Here is a 20,338-nt window from a genome sequence, read left to right as displayed (position 1 = left end):
TCTCCTAAGTGGGTAAAATTTGTCCTCTGTCTCCTCTTGCATTCCTTCTAAGGTAGGACTTCTTATTTCAAGGAATTGCAGCCTTATGCTAATGAAGCTTTTATTGGGGCAGACATTTGAACTTTATCAGAATAATTTTTGTCCTATCATGAAATCAAGCATTCTTTCATAGAGAACAGATAGGTAACTTTGTGCCAAATAGCCCACTTTGGGGTTTTTTTGTGTTCTTTTTTTCTCTCTAAGCCTCAGTGGTACTTAGAAAAGGTCTGGTTTTGTCAAGTACATGTTTAAGAAAGCAGGAAAGAGAGGAGTTGAAATTTTCTCTTAGCAAACTATCAAGTCAAACTGTTAACTCTGTAAGTTGCACAGACTTGTGGCATGTCTGAGTGTAATTGATACTTGTCTCAGTAAATCATATGTATACGTGACTGCAGTTTTTGATGCTTTGGTTTAATGCACACTTGCATTAATGTTAGTATGCAGAATATGGTATAGCTGTGTACCCATAATTCTAATTTTAAGGTGTTCTCAACTGTCCTGGTTTTCTGTAGTGAGAAGCTGCTAGAAGTTTCCCCTTTGTCTGGTGGAGTTGACCAGGTCTAGGGCAAACCCACTGCTGGCCAGGGCTGAATTAATTGGCAACAGTGATAACACATCTGTGATAATGTATTTAAGAAGGGGAAAAATAATAATAATAAAAAAAAGATTGTGTGAAGAAGCTGAAGCAGGAGCAGAGGGGGAGGCATGAGCCTCGTGGGCCTTGTGGCCCTCACCCTCTGGCTTCCCACTGGGCGGCCGACTGGATCAGACTCGGCTCAGCCCGGCTGCAAGAAGTAGAGAGGAGATGAGATGGATGACGTGAAGAGATTTTGAGAGGCATCTGCCACCCTGTTGTGAAGAACTTTTCTTGTGAGAGAAATGGCTGCAGACGCCGAGGTCAGTGAAGAATGAGGGGGAGGAGTAATGCGGCTCCTGGCCAAGATTCCCCTGCAGCCTGTGGTGATGACCATGGTGAAGCAGGTTGTCCCCCTGCAGCCCATGGAGGCCCACCCAGGAGCAGAGATCCACCTGCAGCCCGGGGAGGACCCCACACTGGGGCAGGTGGATGCCTGAAGGAGGCTGTGGCCCATGGAGGGCCCGCACTGAGGCAGCTGCTTCCTGAGGGACTGCACCTCGTGGAAAAACGACCCACGCCGGAGCAGTTCATGAAGGACTGCAGCCTGAGGGTGGGACCCCGTGCTGGAGCAGGGGAGGAATGTGAGGAGTCTTTCCTCTGGGGAGGAAGGAGTGGCATAAAGTGACAAGTGATGAACTGACTACCGCCCCCATTTCCTACTCACCCCTGTGCCACTCAGGGCAGGGGGGAAGGAGGTAGAGACAACTGAAACAAAGTTAAGTCTGGGAAGAGAGAAGGCTGGGGGGAAGTTGTTTTTATTCTCATTGTCCCCCCCCCCCCCGCTTTGAGGGGAAAGGTTTTTTGTTCTCTTCCACGTTATCCTGCTTTGGTTTAATAAACAAATATTTTTCCCCAAGTTGAGTCTGTTTTGCCCATAACAGTAACTTAAATTATCTCTCTCTGTCCTTATCTCAAACTTCAAGCTTTTTGTTATATTATCTCACCTCCATTCTCTCGCAGGGTGGGGAGAGTGAGTGAAAAACTGCGTAGCTTGGTCCCAAGCGGGACTAAACTACAACATCAACATGTCTCTCTACAATATTTTTCTCTTGATTTGACTTTTAGTTGTATGCCCCATTTAGAAGAGCAGTCTTGTGACATTTTTTTCTGTTGAAACATCTTTGGTATTTTATTTCTTGAATTTCTGTTTGATACTTATATTCTCACAGGAGCAAGTTAATAAAACTTAACTCATCTGACCCAGATAATTACATACTCTATATGTTACCACAATTCTAATGTACTGCAGTAGTGAGTATTCCTCCTCTAACAAGTATAGTTCAAACCATGCCTTGTTGTTGCACTCTTTTTAAACTAAATAATACACTGTCATTTCCATACATCAGATTTTGGAGATTTTTTTTCCGTGAAGTTTCAGCCAAAGAATTTCAACACCTCATCATGTATAAAAAAACTAATAAGGACTCAGTACAGGGGACAGGTTTTGTGAGCAGCACAACAAAATGATTTTTTTTACCTTTCTTGCATTAAAACAGCTTGTAATTTTGATACTAAGTGTTGATGAAGAGAATTTGGAACAGTATGTCAGGATGCATGTAACTCAGTTTAAATACACAGAAACCTTTGTTCCTTAGGTGGAGTTCCTTTAAGAGTATTTCTTTGGGACGATTTGCTGAAGTGACTTAATGTTACCATTGCCGTTACTTAAGCATTACTAATGTCATTAGATAAATATTTTGCAGGGCTTATCAAATGAGAAAACATTTCTTCTGGGATGTGGGGAGGACTAGTGTCTTAGGACTGGACTGAATGGATCTTGAAAGACATATGCCTCGTGTCTGTCACTATCTGTAATTACACATTCTAAAATGTGCTTGTTTTCTTTGGAAGACCTTCCAAATATGAAAGTTCACACTCTCTTTAAGCCATGTATTAGGACTGCATTATGACAGCTTTGCCATGTGAAACTGCAGGATGATTATTTAGGTAACTATAGCGTTTTTTAAAATAAAGCATCAATAGTGCCTAATAAACCTGTGTGTAATTTTTTTTTTTTTTTACTACAAAGTCAGTTTCAGTTTGACAATTGCTAGCTTTGTCCTTTCATTGTAGAAGATCTCACTGCTGGTGCTAGTAATGTTATGTAGATCTGTCTTCCCAGAAATTAAAGCAGACAGTTCTCGTAAGAGTTTTTACTGTCTCTTCCTGGTTTATGTCCCAAGAAAGCTAATCTTGTGAGGCAGTTAACAATGACAACAGGAGGATATTGGTGAGGACAAAATTAATCTTCATGGCTTATAGAGCCTTTGTTCTTTCCCAACATACGTTACCTTCCAAGCATTTCAAATACATTTTTAATGTTTGTTTTCATGGAAAAAAAGATCTGAAATCTAAAAATGAGGAAAAGCTGTAGATATTATCAAAACTATTGACTTACAGAAATGAATGTAGGATGGGGAAGGGCATGATAAAATGCTTTCCCTCTATAATACTGGTGTAACATGTGGGCTTTTTGAAATGGGGAATAAACATGCTTTATAGTGTATTCAGCAGATTTGAGGTTTTGATGTTCTGAGACAAACATTGATGTGTGATGTTTTTGGAAGAACTCAGCAGGCCGTGCTCAAGGTCAGCTGGGCTTAAACACTTAAGAAAAGTTTGCTGTATCGGGTTATGGTTTGATACTGCCTAATGTAGTTTTTCCCTTTGGCACTTTGTTAAGACCACTTATACAAGATTCATTAGAGTTTGCTGAATTGAGCAGTGCAGCTCAGTGGGCAAAACTGTGTGCAGTAAATTTGAGGACAGAAGCCAAAAGTTTTAAAACATGGTGTGTTGATCTCCACCAGCAAATAAGCACTCACTGTCTTACCTGCTCCCATCTCTCACACCCTACACAATGGGGAAAAGAATCAGAAGAGCAAAAGCAAGAAAAACCTCATGGGGTGAGATAAAGGTGGTTTAATAAGTATGTGTGTGGAACAAGTGATGGAAAGGCAATCACTCACCACCTCCCGCAAGCAGGCTGATGCCCAGCCAGTCTTGGCAGTGTTCTTACTGAGCATGATGGTATGGAATATCCCTTTGGGCAGGTGGGGTCAACTGTCCTGACTGTGTCCCCTCCCAACATTTTGGTCCCTGGGAGGGCAGGGGGAGAAACAGGCGGCCCTGGCACTGTGTGAGCACCACTGAGCAATAGCTGAAACATTGGTGTGTTATCAGCACTGTTTTAGTCACAAACATAAAACAGCATCATATGAGTTGTCATGTAGAAAATTAACTTCATCCAAGCCAGAGGCAGTACACAAACCTGCAAGAGTGCCCTCTTTCCTCAAAATAATATATAAGAAATTAAAGGTAAATCTTTCACTGAAATACTTTTAAGCTTGCATAATAACAAGCTCATGCTTGAAGGTACCAAAAGTGAACCTGACTGTGTTAATTCATTCATATTTTCTTAGTAGGTGTAAAGGGCATTGAAATTCATTTCTTTCCTCAGCATACTTTAAAATTGTCGATAAACTTATTAGGTAGCATTCCCTTAGAGACACACTGCTGTGTTTGCTATACATTATTCAGGATAGAAATGTTTTTGAAGCTAAAGTGAATGAAGGCTCCTTTAAAAAGGGAATGGTAACGTGGAGAATTACGTGCTGTTGTAGTGATTCACATGAGAATCAGTATTTTCAGTGCTGTCATTCGGTTATAAACCGTACTGTGAGCACAAGGGGTAAGATTAATCTGACATAACTTTAGATGTGCCTGTCTGAACTAGTCATCCTTTTATAGTCAGTGAAAAGTACTACATTCCAAGGGAAAGATTTATTTCATCCTAATGTTGCATCTAAAACCAGTGAGGTGAATCACTTCCCAGAAGCAACTTTTACTTTCCATTGATGGTAAAGAGGATTTTGAGAATTAACCCAGATACACATACCTGTAATTCAAATAGCTAAAGAATTCCATTCAACAATTAAGCTTTTTAAAAAAAAAAAAAAAGAATATGTACCAGTTATGGAAAATATCAGCTTTAAGTTTTCATTTCTTGTGTTTTTCTCTGTAGTCATATTGATATGCTTAGGTTAACAAGTACACGTCATCAGCACACATATTGGCCACTGAGAAGTTTAATTTATTTCGTTTAGCATTCTAAGCAATTGTACCTAAAGAAATCTTAGTTCATGTAGCTGAAGAAGAATCTTCCCTCAAACCTGAATTAATTGTTTAGAAATTTAATAGTTTAGTTAATGACCAGAAAATAGTAACTTTTTTTCCTGTCTGAGTCCACCACCACTTTTGTCAAACTGCTATATTTTAATGCTTGAATTGGAGCCCTTTCTTTATAAAAGAAGGAGTAGCAGTCTGATTCCACGTATTTTGAACTCTCACTGGTGATTATAAAATAAATTCAATGTTGTTTTGTAGAAAAGGTGTTCCAGTTTGAAAAATAATTTTTCTCAAATGTTATGTGATAGCTTTTGTTATCAAGAGTAAAAAGTTTATTCATTTTCTCTTTAAAACAACTAGTTGCTTTGGGATTTTAAGAGATTCTCATTCTTATCCTAGCTGGTTATTTCCAGCTCTTTCCCTGTGGAAATTTGTGCCAAATGCCAAGTTAACTGTTTTGCAATGCCTAAAAAGGTGTATGAACACCAGGGAGAGGAAGAGAATTAATAATTTGGTTTCCAAACTGCTTACATCCTGTACTCACAAGGCAAGATTGTTTATTCTAATTGTGTATGTATATATTTTAACCTGAAGTGGTTTTCACTAACTAGTCCAAAACAAATCAGAGTGGTTGTCATGTTGACTGTGATATGCTGTCATTTATTCGTGGCTTTAGGAAAGGTAGAGCAAGTGTGACAGTAGTTAATTCAGAGAGGGAGGGAAGGAGTGCCTTGGTGCAAATCTGGCCTGAATATTGTTAGAGTTGTAGTAATTATACTGTTGCAATAATTCAGTAATTCAGTTTTTCAGTGGCACTGTCTGTCTAGTATGCCAGCATTTATATTCTTGATTTTTGTTGAAATAAATGCAAATAGGAATCAAACTTGAAGGAAACTAGAAAAAAAGTGCTTCTTTGATGGCAATGAACAACAAGTTTAGAGATTTATGTGTTTGAAGACTTTGGTTTATTAGTTGTAATATATTTTCTTTGATCAAGACAAATTCACAAAATACAAACCTGTTAATGTAGATGGAGAAAAAAAAGAGTTATAACAAAGGGGTTTGGTTTTGTTGTAGATAAGTAAAATAAAATTTCAGTTTATGCTGGATAAATGTAAAACTGAAAAAAATATCTGCCTGCCCAAAAGTGTTTACAAATTAAATACAAGACAAGAAGTAGTAGATGGTTATAAATAATATCTTTTTCTCCTTGTGTGCATCCTTGTAATTAAGTTGACATTTGAGGAAACAAAAAACTGCTGAAAAAATGTGTTCTTAACAGTTAAAATTAAGTTTCTGTTGTACAAGTTAATAGTTCTTAAGACTGTGATTCAGAGGAGAAGTAGAGAGAAATATGTGTAAAAAGTTAAACAGCAGTGACCAGTTCAGGTACCTTGAAACTTCTTGCAAAGTTTGAGTGCAGAACATGAAAAAATAGACTGTTCTGAGAATTTTTTGGTACTTTATGTATTTAACATGAAAGTAATTGCAAAGAAAAATGTTTTATTTGATCTCCTTGTAGTTACAATGTTTTATTGTTGTAACTATGTGTTTGTATTCCTGAGTCATTCTTTCTTTAGCAAAATGCATTCTTATTTTTAATTTAACAAAAAAAAACCCCCATCAAATGCTTCTAAAATATCTTTTTACATCTCACACACTTCTTAAGATCCTTATACTTGGCAGTTGGGTTTGTGGTTTTTTTTTTTAATCACAGATGAAATTGTGTTAAAAAATCTTCGTATCTTCAGGGCTTTTACTAAAATCCTCCTGGAATAAGTTCTGACCTCTACTTTCTTTGAATTTTTTGCTATTCAGTAGCGTTATCATCTTGATGTTCCATTTGTTTATTTCTTCTAAGATTGACTGCCGTATTTCCTTTCCATCTTTGTTCATTTGATGAATTTTCAAGTTGAGAAGCCATTTATTAATGGAGAAGAGGGTAACCTCATTGCTCTCTACAGCTTCGTGAAGAGGGGAAGTGGAGAGGGGAAGTGTTAATCTCTTCTCCTTGGTGTCCAGTGATAGGATGTGCAGGAATGGTTCAAAGCTGTGCCAGAGGAGGTTCAGGCTGGATATTAGGAAGCATTTCTTTACCAAGAAATGGGTGGTCGAACACTGGAACAGGCTTCCTAGGGAGGTGATGTGTGCCCATGTGTGTCATTATTTAAGAGGCATTTGGACAATGCCCTTAATAACAAGCTTTAACTTTTGGTCAGACCTGAATTGGTCAGGCAGTTGGACTAGGTGATCGTTGTTGTTCCCTTCCAACTGTAACTATTGTTTTCTATACTATAATCTTTCCATTTCAATCGATTCTTCAGAACTTGAGGAATCTGATTCTGAAGAATTCCGATTTTCACAAGTAAACAATTCAATTCCAGATGTTCAGCAGCACATATTTTACTCCCTTTCAAGAACTGATCTGAATGTACTGTCAGACATATGTAGACAACTTTTCTACTTTGTGGGAGTATTTAATCTCTGTTCTAGGTCGAAAGGACATAAAAGACAAGCCTAAGTTCTGCAGAGATGCAGCAGCTTAGGAACACCTTTACTGCATAGCATAATGAAAAATAGCATAATGAATGGCAGAAGCATGCTGAGAAATGGCCACAGTATTCAGAAAAATGGAGGCTGTCAGTAGCGCAGCTGCTTTTGAGATGGTGTAGGTTAGGATAGGTTCCTGGAGCAATTTGCAAGGAGTGTCAACCTGTTGTTGTAAACAACCTCAGGACAGGGAAGATAGCCTAATTTGCTTGTAACTGCCAGCTCAGTACTTCTTCAGGAGGAGTTATGTTTGTTGGCCATATTCATCTGACTTGGAACCACGGTCTGAACATTAGTTTGCTGCTCCATTTCTTACAGCTGTGCTGTGAAAGACGCAGAATATTTAAAAAGTGATACATGAGCTTGACAAAGTACAAGCAATAATTCAGGATACTTAATCACAGAGAAAGCATGGTCTTTACTGAATATTAAATGTTCACAGAATGCAAATTAAGACCTAGTGTTTGAGATAAGAAGAAATACTGTATTTCAGATCTATGATGTGGAAAGAGCACTGATTTATGGTACGATATACTGGCTCCTGTAAGGATTGCTGGTTTAGTGTTCTTACTGTACTCTAGCTGAAATCTGTCTTACTACAGAATTCTTCCACATATTATGTTAAAAATAAGTTACTTTATGGTAGCACGATTTAACTTTTTTGTGTGTGATATTGCATGAAGAATTGTACCTAAGTTATAAACTTGTAATTTCATTCTGAATTTGTACAGTTACCTACTGACAGTTTTTAATGTGGCATAGTTACTTAAAGTAGTACCCACAGGGACTCCAAGATCTCTGTCTCTCTTTTAGCTGATAAGAGCAGATTTGAGAGCCTGTCATTTTGTACGTATGGGTAAAACTATAACGATGTGGTATGCCTTCGCATTTATTGACTTTGAACTCTTCTTATGTGTTGTTGCCCAGCCACTTGATATCAGAAGAATCTTTGGAGCTCTCAGTAGTTGCTGGTTTTTAACTGCATTTAATGATTTTTGGCTCTTCAGCAAACTTTGTCCTTTCATTAGTATCCGCACTTATTGCCAGCTCATTATCACTGTGGTTCTCCACTGATAACTTCCCCTGGTGTGAAGACTGACTGGTGGTTCCTCTTTACCTACTGTCTTTTCCTTGGGAAATACAGGTGTAGAAATGTTAGAGAATGCCATTTTTTTCTTTCCCCGCCCCGTAGTGAATGTTCTGCTTCTTTTCTTGGCTGAATTATGTTTTATTTTTTAACGTTTTAAAGCAGAGGTGCTTACTTTTTATTACTTTTTGAACAGAATTTAACTGTGGTCATTTATTTCTGTATTCTCACTTCACTTTTGTTTTGATTTTCCTTGTCATCTTAGATTTTTTTTTTGTGTATAATGACTGTTAATATTTTAAATTCATGTTGATTTTCACAATGACTACTTTAAAAAAGTAACCCTCCCCCACCTTCTTAAACTTTTGCCATCACCATTCATTAGTTTATTAATTTGTTTCATTTTTTGAGGAAGTTGATTTTAATGATAATTATCATCATTGTTAGTGGCTGAAATATGCTTAAACTGCAGTTAAGGGCAAATCAGGTACATTTTAATGTTTTCTGTCGTGAAATAACCAGTAATTTTGATGGTTTATAAATCTCTTGCTGTCAAATACACAAGTAAAATAGTTTTGGTACCTACTTTTGAATGTTTTATTTGAATGTAATTAAACGTCTCAGGAGAACTAAGGAGGTAGTCAGTTTATATAGTTAGTATATTTGAAGCTCTTATGTTAGAAAATAATAAATTGATTATTTGCAATTAATTGATAGAGAAAAAGTAATTTGTAACTGGATAAAAATTATGAATTAGGGTAGATGCCAAAGCTAATCCTTGCTTAATTGTATTAATTCTGTCTGAAGACTGGGTCTGAAAGAAGACTTTGAATATTTGGATAGGTTTAACCATCCAAAAAAAGTTTGCGTAATATTTCAGCTTGCTTCTTGTTTGGAGTTTAATACGAAGGTGATACCAACTGCTTTCAAGGCTATGAAACAGTCTTCTATTAAAAGTGACTGTTGAAATTATGCACTTATGAAAGATTATTTGACTATCTTTAATTTAAAACATATTATTGCAATTTTAATTATATAACTTCCTGTAACAAATAAAAAAGGATATCTTAAAGTTATTTTAGAATTAATTTATTCTGTTATTTTGCTTTTCTAAATCAGGTAATATATTTACAGTTATTGAAATTTAACATTGGTGCTTTCAAAATTCTTCAAGGTTACTAGGATAAAGTAGGATGCATGAGTCGAGCTTTGTTTCCTTCAAAACTGAAAGATGTTTCTGCCATTAAAAGAGTATTATTTTTTTAAACTAAGTTCATATTCAGTTCAGTAAGGTGTTTTGAGTTCCTCTTTTTTAAGTTGCACAAGTGACTGATTCAGATTGATTAATTCTGTTCCTTAAGATATACTTCATCTTGACTGTATCTTTTGCAAATTGTTGCTATTTTTTTCCCCCTCTCTCCTAAAATGTGCCTGGTAGTTGTGCTGTTTAATTTGAGCTCAGGACATTGGACAGCATTTTGCAAGTACCTGGGTAGGCAACAGTCAGGCTGTGATTTAATCAGTACTGTGTTTAAATCACTTTTCACCTGAGTGCTTGTTCCTCTCCCAGTGCTGTCTCTCCCTTGCACCAGCAGCAGGTTTCCTTGGCCACATGATGAACTGATCTGTGATATAATTAAGCAGGTTTTTCATGTCTACTTTTGTCCAGAGGTGATCACTGATTCTTTTTCTGAGCATGACTGCATGACTGTTTGGGTGGTACGATAGAAAGGGCAGTAAGGTCTTGCGAATACATAACTAAGGAAAAATGTTGGCTTATATCAGAAGAAAACACAGCTAAGTTTTTTCAATGTCTTTTTATTTCTAAGTAGGCAGATTTCTCTTCAGAGTACTGTAGGAAAGCTTCAATTGTCTTTGAGCTTTTCAGGTTCTGCAGCTTCTACAGTATATCTCTCTGGGCCAGGCTACCATTTCAATTAATTTATCGGAAGAAATATCTTTTGATTTTATTTTATGAAAGTGTTGTATTCAGCACTAGGACAAAATTGAAGGTAATTTGTGATATTAGTGTGTATATTTTGTAAGAGCTATGTTTTGCATAGCATAATTGTTAATCTACTGTCTTACAGATCATAGCTCTGAGTTTCTCTATCAGAACTACCTCTCTCATCATGCAAAAAATATTCAGTGTTGGTCACAATGCAGGTATGAAAGACACTAAACTATGTATTTCACATTGTAATGCTATTCTTGTTTTCTTTTGTAGCTGGTTGGTGGTGAATTTGATCTAGAGATGAACTTTATAATCCAGGATGCAGAGAGCATTACGTGCATGTCAGAGCTTTTGGAGCACTGTGATGTAACGTGCCAAGCAGAAATCTGGAGTATGTTCACAGCAATTCTACGTAAAAGTGTCCGTAATTTACAGACTAGCACGGAAGTTGGCTTAATTGAACAGGTACTGCTGAAGATGAGTACTGTGGACGACATGATTGCAGGTATAAATTGCCAAGTGATAAAAATAATTATTGCATTCTTGAATTGTCAACATTTTGTGATTATGGAAGGGTTTGGGATGTCTTGGTTTTTACTTAATGTGATACTTTGCTTAGTACTGCTATTGAGTCAGAAGTACTTATTTATCCATTTCAGAAAAATGACCAAAACATATTCTTAGTTTAAAATACATGTAGATACATTGTTTAAAATAATTGTCTGTTAATTCATCTGAGAATTTTATTTCAAGACAGTGTGAAAGTAGTTCTTAATTTTTATATAGTTTGAGACTGTAGGATGCTTAAATTGTGAGGCATTATTGACAGGTTGAAGAGGTTTGTCTTCCAGAATTCTAAGATGTTAGTTGATCATCTGATTCCTGACACATCTATAGGCTTTGTGGAACAGTAAACAAGCAAGGACTTCAGACCAGAAACAAGAGGAGGATAACAGCAGCATGAAAACTGGATTATTCAGGAATGTTTTTGTCCCTGGTGTTTTTTCAGTATAAAGGTGTCTGTAATATTATGTATTTGAAAAAGCTACTTTCTGTATTTCAAAGCAAGTCTTGATGGACACTTTGTTGATTAGAAATGTATGTGTAAGTGCTAAAACCAATGTTATGCTAAATATTGTACTGCAAGATTCAGACTGAAGTGTAACAGATCAATAGATTCACAAACCAATGGTTTTCACCAAGTATATTTTGTTTTGCAGGACTTGTAAATATGTGAGAATAGTATAAAAGCAAAGATACCGTTTTATTCCACGTTAAATATAGGACATCAGTTGATGAAAACAAGCATTTCTATCTTGAAGTTTCTCAGGATTTCCCTCATAGAAATAGTATGCTTACATCGGTAATCACACCAATAAAATTTGTCCAATTTGGGCTCCCCTAAATAGTACTTCTGTATGTGGCGTATAAAACTGTAAAGATGTCGCTATTAGAGAGAAAACTTTTTAAAGTGCTTGGCTAATTGTAGAAGTTGGAAGTCAAGACTATAGGATCTGGCTTCCAGGAGCATTTGGGAATTGAAAAATCACTCTGAATTTACAACTATTAATAAAAGCCAGGGGGAGTACAGTAATAAAAAAAAATTAATAGAGCATCTAGCCCATGAATCTTTTCCTGAGAGTGATCACACAGTACTTCAGGAAGAGACCTTTCACAGAAAAAAAAACATTGATAAGCTTGCTCTTCAGTATATTTACATGGACAAAGAGAGTACCTATTTAATTTAAAATCCACACTGAAAATTGGCGTTTTAGTTCTGCAATGTGTGTCAAATTATCTGAATAGTCTTCTATGTATCATGAGCAGGCATTTAATGGAAACACACTTCGTAGGGTCAGTCTTGGATATCCGTAATTAGATAAGAATGTGGGGTTTTGAGAATTTTTCTGACGAAGACAGGAAGCAGCAAAATTCGTCATTTTACTTTTATCTCTTGATTTCTGCAAGCACCTCACCACATGTTTACAAATGGCAACAGTATTGGTAATAAGTCAGAAGTAATAAATATGGTCACATAATAACTAGTTCAATCAGTGACAGAACCAGTGACAATTAATGCTATATCTGTGCTCCATAGTCTGCTATACAGATGTTGAGGTCTTAATTGACCCAAGACGACTGAAGAACTGCTTTGCCCCAAATACTTTTATGAACTTTCCAAACTCAGATAATAAAGAAAGAAATTTTGTGGCAAAATTATTTTTAACATTTGGGGAAGATGTTTTGAGCAAGAACTGTGTTAATACTTACTCCTAGGAAGTTAGTAACACTTTCTTCTGAAATCAGTTGTTAATACTCCATCAGCCCGGTGTTGTGCATTGGCTTGTATCATTTGTAAAGGGCACAGGTTTTCTGATTTTTTATTTGTTTTGGGAGTTGTCTGGTTTAGGCCATCTCACTTGTTCCTTTGTGAAATGCTGTGATTAGACTTAAGTAGACAAGAGAGGCATAACCTGTTTTATGTTCTGACAGCACGCTTTCAGGATCAGTTTCAGTCTGAAGCCACTCTTCTCTGCTCTTGTGGAAGTAAGGCAACAGCAAATAAACATGTACCCAATCTTTTGCAGTGAGAAGAACTTGTCTGTCTGTTTAGATGAAGACTATAAGATTCATGAGGCTTCTCAGCACTTTAAATGTCTCACTTCTTGAGATTTTGCAGATTCTGTGGTCAACTATAAAAGCTTAATCTTTTTGAAGGTCTCAGTTGCAATCCAAATGGAATCTTTGCCACTTGTGTTCCAATTTGCTTTCCAGAAGCATCACCTGTGAGAAGTCATCTTTGTACTGTGATAATCTGATAGGGGATGATCAGCCATTTTAGCAATGATAAAGGGGAAAAGATTACTAAAATATTTGCATAACTGAGTGGCTCATTTTGGTTTTTAACAGCTGCACTGGATCTTCCTTAAGAGCTTCACTTTTTAAAGTTCTCCGTTTCCAGATGATGAGTAGTGAAGCAGATCATCTGCTCTGCTAGGCTTCTTGGGATAGTGTGTCTGTAGCACCTTCACAGAAGTCTCAATGGTGGATGAGAAAGTAGCCTGATCTCATACAGGGTGCATATGTCTCCTTTGAGCCCCATTTCATTTTCTGCAGTTCTGTTGTGATGCTGTAGGTAGTTGTTCTAAAATTGCTGGAACTGTATTCTTAAGTACTGAACAGTTCCTAGTTTTTAAGAAAAAAAATGTTAGGTTTGGACTGCTCTGTCATTAATGGGCTGTTAAGCATTCCTCTTTCAACTGGTTCCGTAAGAAAATCTGCAAAATTATTGCCCACCTGTAGAAATTAATTTACTTCACTGACAGAGTTAAAATTCATAATGTCTGTTGGCTGTCTGTTGTTAGAAGGTTAAGGAGGCATGAGGGTAGTTTTCCCAAAGTTTCATTTCCAATGCTGTTTTATATGCCTTCTAAAGTTAACACCATACCATTCATTTTGCTAAATGCTCAGTGTTACTTGACAGACAAGCAAGCTCTCTTACCATTGTATTTTGTATTAAATGACTGAATTAAGCATTCCTTCAAAGTTTCTGGTTAATTTATAGATCATATGTAAACTGCTTAGTATGAAAGTAGTCAGAAGGTGCCATTAACAGAAATAAAATCTATTGCCTTCAGTGCATTTTCAAAATGCATTAAAAATGAGGAATGGTGCCTGTTTTCTCCTTCTGGACTTAATATTATTTTAAGCAATCTCATTTTTGAAATGAGATCATAGATACTAATTATATGTGTGATCTTATTTAATATAAAAAATGAAGTAAACATTTGAAAAATGTAAATACTACAGTTGTAGTATGTTTTGTGACCTTTGTCCATTTATAGACAAGTGGATTATTAGGATTTGTAAACCAGATGTGAACTGACTCTTTTCTATGAGATTTCTAATAAGTATGAGTAAAATTATGTAATAGAGCACAGTTCTTTTTGATTCTTGTTATACTGGAACAAGAAACAAACCTCCTTTAGAGGTGTTTACAGCAGTATTTTTAAATAGCATTAAGTGCTTCAACTTCCATAGATGTTCTTTGTTTTATCTTTACTTGTTACCTACTGAGCTTCAATCCTTCAGGTCTTTGTTTTACCCAGAGTTGCATTGTTAGGGAGCTTACATTTATTTCTCTCCATCAATGTTTTATTCATTGTTTATGAATATGTATTTCTAATGCCTGTGGGTTATCAATATCTTCAGCAGAAAGAAGCAATTTTCTGTGCCATAAGGTAGTACAGGGCTATAAAAAGGAAACAAAGCAGCACATGTTCAGTGATTTTAAAAACCTGCCAGTCATTTCTGTGTTTGACTGTATTAACTTACACTTTTGTCATCTATGTTAGAAGATTTTTTTTAATGATATTCTGATTTTCGCCAAACAACTTTGCTTCTACAGAACACTTGTTTCTTTGTAAAGGAAGCAAAATTTGAAGTAGTTTGATCTAAAAAGCAAGCTAAGACTACAAAATAAGAACTGGGAAATTCTCAGCCAAAGATTAGTATTCAGTTGTGCTGGTTTCGCTTTCTGAGTTTTCAGTGTGTTACTGTTCTTGTTTTCTGCTCACGTACAATATGTGCAGTCAGTGCCAGCTTCACGTTGCAGCCTGGAGACTGTACAGTGAAGGGGGCAGATGCTTGTAGATACTGGGGAAGGAGCTGAGTCATAGAATTCACCATCCTAAAAGACAAGGGGTTTTAATTTTCTTAGCTTTGTTATGCTTTCCCTTAAGAAATTATGTCACAAATATAATGTGGCATTACTTTTAAAGGGAAGATTAAATAAACTCTTCCTTTAAAGAGAGGAGGGGAGGTAGATTGGTCTATACTTGTACACTAGGAATATATTCAGATTTTATGGTTAAAATATAGTGGGGGATGTCCCTGGTCCTTGCAGGGGGGTTGGACTAATGACCCTTGAAGGTCCCTTCCTACCCTAACCATCCTATGGTTCTGTGATTCTATATCTGCAAGTTACACTATTTTTCTTTTGCCTTTCCTGACATGCAGTTTCACTCACTGAACAGCTGACTATGTCTCATGTAAATTAAATGGTTCTTCACACATTCCTTTTACTTTCTGAGGATCAGAGGTTGGTTTCATAGTGCAGCCAGTTCGATAGATATTGATGGTTTTACTCAAAAACATATATGTAGGGATTTTCAGAGAGAAAATCTGTTTTAAAACAAAATTTCTATTTGAAATGTCCTTGAAAAGGATGTTTGCTTTTTAAAACTACTCTCTGTCAGCACCTGTAAGAGTCATCCTTTCACTAAGGAGTAAGAAGAGCATATAGCCCTTCAAATAAGGTATAAGCTTGTTCATAACTTCCACAAGTTTTATGGGGGGAATTTTCTGATTATTGAGCAGATTGGAAAAGCTTGTTAATGCTGATTCTATTGTGTCACAGCTTTTTTTGTTCTTCTGTACGTCACTGATTGATCTCTGAATTAAATTTCTTGTACCACATCTTTGAAGATAAGCAGTTTGTTTTTCCACCTGCTAGAGGAAGTAGTAATTCTTACTGCTTACTGTATTTTGTTGCAGAAGAAAGTGTGGAGTATAAGGTGAGGTCCTGCATTCCACAAGCTAACAAATTCTTCAAATGAAATTCTGTGCTTTAAAATAAAGATCCAAGCACTAGCAGTGATTTTAAACCTGATGTTCTCTGAAAGGCAGATTATGTAATGCTATTACTTTAAAAGGCTGTGGGTTTTGAGATCTTTTAATGAAAGCTGTATTACATAAATTTGTTAGCCATTTCGATAACTTATTTTTATTGTGATCTTTTATTGTTTTCTCACTATGATTTATTTTGAGTTTCTTTGCTGATTTTTTGTTTAGTTGGGTTTTTTTTCCTGGCCTGTCATTCTGATAAACATTGGAAGAATTATGACTGTAGCAAAACTGTGGGAACCATACACATTCTCAGTATAATGTACTGTGCTTAAGTTAAAGAATAATGTCAAGTGTATCTTAGGTCAGAAATTTTTGAAAAATACTGGTTTTAGAGGAATGAAGAAACCTTTATCCCAAAAGCATGTAACAGAAAGGAGCCAGCAAGTAGTTTGTAATATATGACGGAAATTGTGAAATGGGAGAATTAATTTTTCATAAATTTAGTGGATGCTTTGCTCCAAGTGTGATGCAAAATCTAAAGCTGCAAATGTAAATTTATTTTTAAAATAACAATGAGAATATGAAAACCTTTGAAAAATATTTAAGGTAACTAAGTTTGATTTTTTGAATTTGTGAATACACTTACTTTTAAAGGTATTAACTTTTTCAGCTTTTTTTTTGTCAAAATAATGAAATTCAGAGTTCAGAATAACTTTATTTTCCTTTGAAGATCTTCTAGTTGATATGTTGGGGGTTCTTGCCAGCTACAGCATCACTGTCAAAGAGTTGAAGCTTTTGTTCAGCATGCTTCGAGGCGAAAATGGAATCTGGGTAAGCTGTGATTAGATAAAGCATTAAGTGTCATTCCATTAGAGCCTGAAGTTAACATAAATTATCTCCTGGGACGTATAGACTTGGATTTTTTTTTCCATGTTGATTGAACATACGTTAATGAACTATTTTTGTTAACTACTTTAGAGTTAGTTTGCTGTGTTGTTTGAAAACCGTCCAGTTTCCGTTGTAGCCTGGAGAGAACAAAAATAGTTGTATTGAATTTTGTGCAATTTTCTTGTTTTCACAGCCAAGACATGCGGTTAAACTATTATCAGTCCTTAATCAGATGCCACAGAGACATGGGCCTGATACCTTTTTCAACTTCCCAGGCTGTAGCGCTGCAGTAAGTTTTCAACCAAAATACCACAACTTGAGGAACACATACATTGCTGCTCATCTGCATTTCCTTTCATTTGGTTTTAAAAATTTTTGAAAAGGAAACAAGAGGGGAGGTATATACTTGAGTAGCATGGACCTTGCCTTCCATAGGTTTGCAAGGTGGTTGTAGTGTTGAGAAACTTGCACTTGTGAGGATGGAATGCCAATTAGCAGGTTTTTGTCTGGGAAAATGATCATAAAAGTGAAAACTGAAAATTCCAAAGAATGGTATTATTTTATTTGAATAATGTAATTGATATTTTGTAAAGCAGAGGCTTGACAAAAATATAGGGATGAGCTTGTGCGTGTCATCACAGTTTACAGTGACAGTTCAGTCACAAATTTTATTGTATCTTTTTCTTTTTATCTGAACTCCATCAGCTGTTTCTTTTCCCTCAAGGCAGTGATTTAAATACAGTCTTCTTTTAGCTTTACTTTTTGAGATAACTTATGATGATGTAATTGTATTCCTTTCTAAATCTTCTCAAAAGGATATTCTCACTTCCATTCCCTGCATGTGCATTCAGAAAAACTTAAAAATAAATTAAAATATTGTATACAGATTTATAAATACAATTATTAAGGCAGTAAATACAAATGCTTAAAAATGAGAAACCCAGATTTGAGGTTCAGTTCCATTCTGATATAGAGTAGTATATGCTCATGGTAGAACTTGGACTCTTTTAAGGGGAAATAATCCTGGGATCCATATCTTTTCATGCCAGTGCGTGAGGGGTGATAGGAGTTTCTCTTGGGCTGTTCTGCTTGTGTTTCCTCAATAGCTCTGATAGATTTCTTCAAGAATAAACCACCACCTCCATTTCTTTGTGAATACAGCTGTTGGTGTGGTAGATTGCATCAGGGAAAAAAACTGGCTGAAAATCACTGGTTTTCACCTGGGTTATTTTTGGTAGATCACTTCCCTGATCTTGTTTGATATTCAGCTGCACAAACAGATGTGTCAGCAAAAAGGAATTAATTACTGAGTTTTGAAAGAGAGCTAAATTAAAACCACAATTAACCTCTCCTAAAAGTATATGCAGCAGCAGCAAGACAGCTGTTGCAAAATATGAATGTCTACACTGCTTTGACATTTTGGGTCTTCAGAGGCAAACCCTGATGAAATGTCTCTCTTAAATTTAATTTTGTATTAGAGCTTCAAAAAAAATTTTGCAGGGGAAGAATTTCAAATATTTCTCCCTGTCCAAAGAGATGCATCAGTTATTTCAAATCATATCTAAAATCAAGTTCTCAGTACTGACAGTTTTACAAGTTTCTTGATTGAAATGCACAGTAGGCATTTATCTTTCCTTAGTTAGGATCTTGTTTCACATACCACTCATCATTGACTGTGTCGCTGTAAATCAAGAAATACAAGTTTCAAACTTGGGTTTCTTGAGTAATGCATGTTGGATTACACTGTAAAGTTCTGGAGAGTAGTTATCCTCTGAAATGGACCAAGTGCGATTATTTATAATATGACGCAAACAATGAAGCTCTTCATTACAAGAAAGAAAATGGATAGGACCCAGTTTACTAGCACTGAGTTCAACTTTTCAGGTGTGATGCACAGTGATCTCATCAGACAGAGAAACAGCATAATGTTTACCTGGCATGATAAATATCAGGTTGGCCCTCTTTAAAGTTGCGTGCATACTCCTTTTATAACCAAACTTCAGTGGTAGTATGAAAGAGCCAAGAGTCTGCTGAACCAATCTGCTGATGAGATCTGCTTCACTATCCCAGCTGAAGGGCTCTTCCCAGTACCGTGTTAAATCTCTGCCAGTCTCTAAGTAGCACATTAGTCGCACCATTAGTAGGACACCTTGTGATGGTGGCAGTATTCCCAGGTGTTGTTGCTGTTTCTCGTCAAACAGCAATTTTCCTGTTTCAAGCAGGGAACTCCCTCTCAGGAGTCAGGAGTGATATCCCGAAGGAGATCCTTGAAATGTTTTGTACTGAGCAGTTTGTACCAGGCTAGTAGCAAAGGTGACTTTCTTTCTTTTGTCTAGTCAAATACAAGCATAATCTGAGCACATTGCTATAGCCAATTATAAAATTTACTGTGAGTTCCCTGTCATTAGTAACTACTTATTTCTTTGCTCTTAAAACTCTTACAGCAGTTGCCTTGCATATAAAAATAATGAAAAATCATTCCCACTCTGTACCATTTTTTTTTACATACTTTACTACATTGGCATAGAATCTTAGTGTGGTTATTCTGACTCACTTACCCAAAGACTCATGTCCGTTCTCATTTTAAGCAATGAATGAGTTTGCTACAATTCTTTGTAGTCTTTGGTATGAATCAGGACAGTTCAAGATTTGAGCACTCCTGAAAAAGTATTTTTAACTGTGTCTTCTAAGTGTCACATAGAATCACAGAAGGGTTGAGGTTGGAAGGGATCTCTGGAGGTCATCTCAGCCAACTCCCTTATACTGAAGCAGGGCCACCTAGAGCGGGCTGACAAGGACCATGTCCACATGGCTTTTGAGCATCTCCAAGGATGGAGACTTAACAGCGTCTCTGGGCAACCTGTGCCAGTGCTCAGTCATTATCACTGATAGCTTTGATAAGAACATAATACCGTCAATGCAAGGATTAACTAACTAGACTTTATTATTTTAAAGTATAGTAAGAGTTTAAATTATGTTACTGAAACTGAAAAATATTGATTAAATACACTTAGAAGTAGCATGCTATTGTTATTTATAAAATTGTTTTCTTTTTCTTTGCATTCATATACAACTTATTTCAAGAAGTAGTATGAAAAGCTATTATTCCATTATTACTTTTGTGTAAGATATGCTACATTTTGTGTGATGGATGGAGAAATAATTTGTTGTAGAGTGCCTACAACAGTAATCTCTAAATCATTACAAACAGTTAATTTCTTATTTTTTTTAATTACTCCATTTTGTGTATTGTTATCATACTGAGGGGAAAGATGTTTTATCTTCTAGTGATATCACAGAAAAAACTTACTTTATAAGTGACCTCTGAAGTTCATCTTGTCCCTAAAGAATGCCTAGCTGCAAAGGTAGATCAGATATTCAGGGCCTTGCCCAGGGATAAAGAGTTCTCTGAAACCTCTTAATCAGT

At 36.2% G+C, this 20,338-nt stretch overlaps 1 protein-coding gene across 2 annotated transcripts in view; it reads left to right on the top strand.

Annotated features, from left to right (window-relative positions):
• The window catches only part of NBEA (neurobeachin), a 509,094-nt gene that overhangs the window by 80,968 nt on the left and 407,788 nt on the right, over positions 1–20,338 (top strand). For both annotated transcript variants that reach the window (XM_086771979.1, XM_086771978.1), the window contains exons 2-4: positions 10,669–10,900; positions 16,754–16,854; positions 17,105–17,200. In XM_086771979.1, the coding sequence (XP_086628105.1) occupies positions 10,669–10,900; positions 16,754–16,854; positions 17,105–17,200 (429 nt within the window). The remainder of the gene's footprint in view (positions 1–10,668; positions 10,901–16,753; positions 16,855–17,104; positions 17,201–20,338) is intronic.

Source organism: Chlamydotis macqueenii, chromosome 1 (genome assembly GCF_036417535.1).
Source record: "Chlamydotis macqueenii isolate bChlMac1 chromosome 1, bChlMac1.mat, whole genome shotgun sequence".
Classification (NCBI taxonomy): domain Eukaryota; kingdom Metazoa; phylum Chordata; class Aves; order Otidiformes; family Otididae; genus Chlamydotis; species Chlamydotis macqueenii.
This window is presented reverse-complemented; position numbering and strand designations above follow the sequence as displayed.